This window comes from Lytechinus variegatus, chromosome 4 (assembly GCF_018143015.1).
Source record: "Lytechinus variegatus isolate NC3 chromosome 4, Lvar_3.0, whole genome shotgun sequence".
NCBI lineage: Eukaryota > Metazoa > Echinodermata > Echinoidea > Temnopleuroida > Toxopneustidae > Lytechinus > Lytechinus variegatus.
Genome location: NC_054743.1, coordinates 6518356 through 6524747, shown reverse-complemented (window position 1 = coordinate 6524747; position 6392 = coordinate 6518356). Strand labels below are relative to the sequence as shown.

General features: G+C 41.9%; 1 protein-coding gene across 3 annotated transcripts in view; it reads left to right on the top strand.

The window, feature by feature from the left end:
• The window catches only part of LOC121413258 (SH3 domain-containing kinase-binding protein 1-like), a 61727-nt gene continuing 55335 nt past the window's right edge, over positions 1 to 6392 (top strand). For all 3 annotated transcript variants that reach the window (XM_041606018.1, XM_041606017.1, XM_041606015.1), the window contains exon 1: positions 1 to 132. In XM_041606018.1, the coding sequence (XP_041461952.1) occupies positions 129 to 132 (4 nt within the window). In that variant the 5' untranslated portion in view covers positions 1 to 128. The remainder of the gene's footprint in view (positions 133 to 6392) is intronic.

Below are 6392 nucleotides of genomic sequence, written 5' to 3'. Positions count from 1 at the left end.
GTTTGATAAGTGAGTGAGCCGAAATAGGCAGGTCCTAGCTTTACATGTAATCACAACATTTCCCCGGATAATTGTGCGTAGAAGTTCACCCTTTTGGACTTGATGTGATTAGAGCATAACATACCAAGATGGGTGAGTGTGAAGTTTTCAAACGTAATTATAATGCTATCGATGTACTGTTTTTTAGTTATAATATAATGGCTAATGAAATAAATTAGGTTTAATATGTGATCGCGGGCTCGGCTCCGGCCTCGTCACCCAGCTGAAGACCCCGTTGACTTCCGGGGTTGTCTGGCGCGTTGGCTATGGGCAAGGGCCAGGGACTCGCTGTGGCCTGTGGCTGTGCGATCCCGGTTAGGCCAGTAAGTCAGGGTGTAGCCTAGGGCCTGGGCCCTGGCCTAGCCTGGAGGCGTCTGGGGAGTAAAAGTCATCTACTCTACTTAGGGTTACTCCCCACTGACGCCTGGGATCCCAAGCTATATTCACCCACGGCCACGTACGGGTACAAAACTAGACAGCTGGCAGCCGTCTGTTTCGAGGAGTTTTTTAACATTTTTTTTTTTATTTCTCCTCGTACACAGACGGCTCGCTATCGTGCAGCCACCATTAGGGGACTTGCAATGCAAAATCCCCCCGTCGGGGCTTTTCAATTTTTGTCTTTAATGAATAAAAATTTCGAAAATTATAGTGACCAGACGTCCAGAGTGCAAATTTATATTCCCTCTTGGCATCAATTGCCAAAAAACGGAGAGAAATGAAGTTAAAAGGAACAAAAACAGTGACTTACCTCGGCTGTCGCGCAAATTCACTTCCCCGTTTTATCCGATCTTAAGTACATAAACATATGGCCATTGAGTCCCCTGTACAGATCGCGCTAGAACTTCGGTCTCTGTATTTGGTGAGTGAAGCCAACGAAGTTCAGCTGAACAACCAACAAAACAGAGACCGAAGCTTTTGAAACTAAAGTAAAGTGAAACTTAGTTTTGCCCCAGAGATTTCTACTTTCCCTCTAAAGATCATGAAGATCTAGCCCTAAAACATGTGCATGGGGTTCAACTTAATTTCCATCATTTCTGCTGTATTGATTTCATTTTATAAAAAGAATTCATTAAAAATACGAGAAATTTGTTATGAAAAGATGGGAAGAGCTTACGGCCGCATTTAATACCCCCATCTCACTAGATGGCGATTCCGCTGCGATCGTCAAAAATCGACAAAGCGTGGTATATCGTAGCTTGAACGTGGCTTGATCTTTTCAATCTTCTCCGTCGTACCTTGATCTTTTCTGAAGCGGCAAGGATCGCCACCATCTTCCTGGTCGCCACAAAATTTTGAACATGTTCAAAACTTACGTAGCGAGATCGCGGAGGTGCTAAAGCGCATCATAATCGAGTCAAGAGCGTATTACAAACGACATATTCGTAGCTGTAACGAAGCTCCAACGCACAAAGCGTAGTAGAAGCGCATTAAAAGCGGCACCAATCGCCCGTGTTTTTCAGGCCCGTTCCCAAGACAATTCTGCTACGCTGCTTCCGTTTACGAGGCGACTGCCTTGCGCTCGACACGCTTCACACCGTTTCCACCACGACGCTTTCCCTTTGGGTGGCATGTGGCACACGTTCTCAGCCCGCTGCAGGCATTCGCGTTGCGCTTTTGCTGCGCCGCTGATGACTGGCCAGCGATTGAGCAGCGACCGTCTGCGCTGCTATGAAACAACGTGCCGATGGTAGCAGATTATCACATTTTCAACAGATTACGAGGCGACACCACAACGTTTTCAAATATACTTCCCAGAAAAAGGACCAAAAAGGGAAGCTGCCCAATCTGTTATGCCGGCGGTCCAAGAGGGAGCGAACAAGAGGTTATGGTGGTGGTAGAGGAGGAGGAGGAAGAGGAGGAGGAGGAGGAGGTATAGTAGGAGGATGAAAATCTAACTGCTGAGCCAGCTTGAAAGAGAGAAAAAAAAGACGCTCGCATGTCTTGATGACGAAATGGGTTACCTCCGCAAAAATATATAAATTGAATATGTTTTAAAAATAGAATGAATTCTAACTACAGTGACAGTAAACAATATTAAAATTTTAATGATTCGATCACTAATGTATTGATTGGGAAAGCACACTTTATGGGGATTCTGGCATTGTGCCCCCCCCCTCCCCTAATGAGTGCTCTCACATCAGTAGACTACTTCTTGAAAGCAAATTTGAAAGGAATTTACCTAACAATTTTGAGTGACAAACTTTTTGGGAAAAAAATTAACAAAATATAAAACATTTTTATGCTCTTTTATGAATTTCTGGATGCATCCCTCATATTAACTATTAGGCTCATCGACATCTTTTGAGTGAAATTTTAATATATATTGAATATTATGACTTAAGTGACAGCCAGGATCGGACCCAGTATCTTTTTGGCCTCCTCCTTCTACTGTCCTCGTATCAGGTCCTCGTATTCAACTTCTAACTGAAGTTGTTGTATAATGTTAAGATGTATAAGTCCAACCAAATTCTGGACATCCATCTTGGTCGGAGGTTGGCAATCGACTGAAAAATGTCTCATGTGCCGCGATCAATATGCCGATTGCTTGAAATCGTTTCAAGAGCCCATCATGAACGTAACACAATCGTTCCATTCGTAGCACCACCGTACCGAGGTCCTAATTAGCGTATGGGCCTCGTTGTACGGTCGCTTTGATCGCAGAAGCAGCGCATCACATCTGCCTCAAATCGTGGCAAGAGAGTGGCAGCGTCGTACTACCAGCGTATTACCATCGCCTTCAGCGCAGGTCCGTCGCAGTGAAGTTGTAGTGCAATCGCCTCGCAGGCTAAAAATAGAATTCGAGGACGATTCTGCTACGCTTTGCGGGATTTAGACAGATCGCCATGGTCGCCATGATCGCCATCCTAGTGAGATGGGGGCCTAACGTTGCCATCTTGAGTTCTTTGTCTTCCGCTTGGCGACAGCACGCAAATCGCGCGATTTGCATGCTGTCGCCAAGCAAAAGACAAAGAAATCAAGAGCAAGTGGTGAAGAAGAGGGGAGTGACATGAAGAGCAAAGAATACAAAACATTGTCAATTATGATTGACACTACATAAAGACTATCTACATGTATATGGGATACAAAACAAATTATATATATATAATCATAGAAGGTATAGTAAATGCCGTAGAAATAAAATCATAGATTTTAAAAGGAGCATAGCTCTCAAAAATGAAAGGTAAAGTCACACTCTTCGTCAGTGCCCATTTTTGCCACATCATGGGCACTGACGAAGAGTGTGACTTTACCTTTCATTTTTGAGAGCTATGCTCCTTTTAAAATCTATGATTTTATTTCTACGGCATTTACTATACCTTCTATGATTATTTTATTCCATATGCCGAAGCAGACTATTTCTATTATATATATAAGCCTATGTATACATTCAACATGAGAACAATTAGTATGATACATTTTAGCAAGACAATAACTGATCATTTCAAATTTTCCATATATGTAGGCTTATACTACAAAAAATCGATAGAAAAGTAAAAAGGGATGTAATTTGTAAAGAAAGGAGAAAATCTGGATAAATGATAATACAACACCTTGTACCCACCGCAATAATAAACCTTCATTAGAGTTTCCCAAAATAATCAAATTAAAGATATTCATGATATTTCAGGTAAATAATTCTATAGACTATTACATGTATCCTTACATTCGTCGAGCACTAACAGATGCTGTTTGTATTGGGAAAAGATAATTGGGTCACCATTAGATTGGAAAAAAACTTAAAAGAAACTTGTGTCACTGTAAAGACAATAAACTGAAAGAATTCAATTTTAAGGTTATATATGATTTATTGCCTGTAAGAAAGAATTTGTTTAAATGGAATGTTATAACAGATGGGAGATGCCCGCATTGTTACGTGGACGAAGATAATGTATGCTTTCGTTGAGTGTAAACTAAATAAGAGATTCTTTTCTTATTTGACAACAGTAGCTATAAAGTTGGAATACAATGTTGACCTTCAAATAATAGAATTGCATTTACTTAAAGCCCACAAAGAAACCGGACTAGATTCATTTCTTACAATTGCTTTTTGGTGCATCTACAAATGTATACTTATAAGAAACAAAACAGGAAAAGATTGTCGAGAATTTAATTTGGAATATTTATTTGAAAAAGAAATATGTAAACATGTGATGTGACTTTGAATGTTCAATTATGTAATTGAATTATGTAATTGAACATGTATATAATAAATGCCCATTATGGGTTTAAAAAAAAGAAAGAGAAGGAATTGAATTGAGAAAAGTATAAGGGAAAGCACTCAAAGGTGGAAAGAGAATAGAACTATAGAAAGGGATAGAGAGAGGAAAGAGGGAGAACAAAGCCAAGAGAGGGAGAAAGAAAATAAGAAAAAAAGTAAGTTAACGTAATTATAACAACACTAAAAAGAAAAGAGACAGAAGGAATGTAGGCTGACATGGTGACAAACGGAATGGCTATGTATATTCCAAAGTACAGAAAACTACTTTAATACATGTATGTGTGTAATGTGAGGAATGGTGGATTTACGATATCTTTCAGTATTGCATTTGATTGTGGGGAAACCAGTCATGTTGCGTAATTGTCTAGTACAGGACCTTGGTGTTGGAAGTAGGTGTTTATGATGATCAGAGTTCATAAATTTCTGTCCAAAATTTAACAAAAGGGAATCCCTTCTGGAAGATAGTGAGGTGAATTTGCTCATTACCAGAGCATCAGAGTAACGAATGTCATATCCTACAATTATTTTGAGTGCCCGCTTTTGAACAAATTCCAGTCTATCAGATTCTTTGATTGTGATAGAAGTGTGCCAGGTGTGACAGGGGAAGCATATTCGAGAATGGGCCTAATATACATTGTGTATACAGTCACCATATGAGCCAAACTTGCCTTCGATCTCCTTAGAATACAGAGGGTGTACAACCTACGTGATGCTTTGGAAACAATTTCTGTTACATTTAACTATTTCTCCCAAAGTCAAATCGTCAACGTACTTCCATCAAATAAACTTCTACCTGTTTCCGGTGAAGCATAATATTAGGAAGCTCCGTGATCCAGCGACTAGTCTTTTACTCAATATTTTGTTCACTTTTTTTACACTAGTTATTATTGTTGTCACAGGCGGTGGAAGCGGAGGGGGGGGTACACATACAGTACCCCTTAAACTTCAGGAGGAGGGGAGAGTGAGACTATAGGCGCCGTTTTTCCGACGGCGGCGGCGTCATCACCAAATCCTAATGAAGATTAAGTTTTTGAAATGACAGCATACCGTAACTTAGAAAGTATGTGGACGTACATGTACACATGTAGTTTTTTCAGGTCACATGACCAAGGTCAAAAGTCATTTAGGGTCAATGAACTTCAACCATGTTGGGGGAATCAACATCAAAATCTTAACCTTAGGTTAAGATAACTTAGAAACTTAGAAAATATATCATCGCTAACATCTTCATAGAACATTTCGAGCACCAAGCACTCAAGACTGCGGAAAAACCTCCTTCACTCTGGCTCCGCTACGTCGACGACAAATTTGTCATCTGGCCGCACAGCACACCCGACCTCCACCAGTTTCTCAACCACCAGCACCCCAGCATCAAGTTCACCATGGAGACCCAACGCGACAACTCGATTCCGTTTCTAGACGTTTTCATCACTAAGACACCGTCTGGATTCCCATCTCACTAGGTGTACCGAAAACGCACCCACACAGACCGCTACCTCAATTTCCGCTAACACCACCACCTATCCGTCCACCAATCAGTCGCCGACACTCTCATCAGACGAGCCCACCAACTCAGCGACAAGGCACACTTACAACAGGAACTCAAGCACGTGACCAATGCACTCACCACCATCAACCATTACCCCAGAAGAGGGATCAACACTCAACCGTCCAGCCACCAACCCAGCACCAACAGCACCGAAAACCCATCCGAAACCAAGCCCATTGCCACCATAGTACTTCCCTATATCGGCAAGACTTCACATTGACTACAACGCATCCTTCACTCTGCCAACATCCTCGTCAGACACCAATCCTCTCGCAAGCTACACTCCATCCTTCACTCTCACAAGGACAAGCACCCATCCAACAAGCAACCAGGCATCTACAAGATCTCCTGCGACTGCGGCAAAGTCTACACTGGAGAAACCGGCCGAGACTTTGACACCAGACTCAAAGAACACAAGACCCACCATCGACGCAGTGACTGGGACCGATCTGCCATCGTCAAGCAGGCACAACAAGAAAATCACCGCATAGACTGGGACAACAGCCCCCGAATCACCAACATCCGGCACGGAATACCAGAAGGGTCAGGGAAGCCATTGAGATACATCAACACAACACCGTGCCT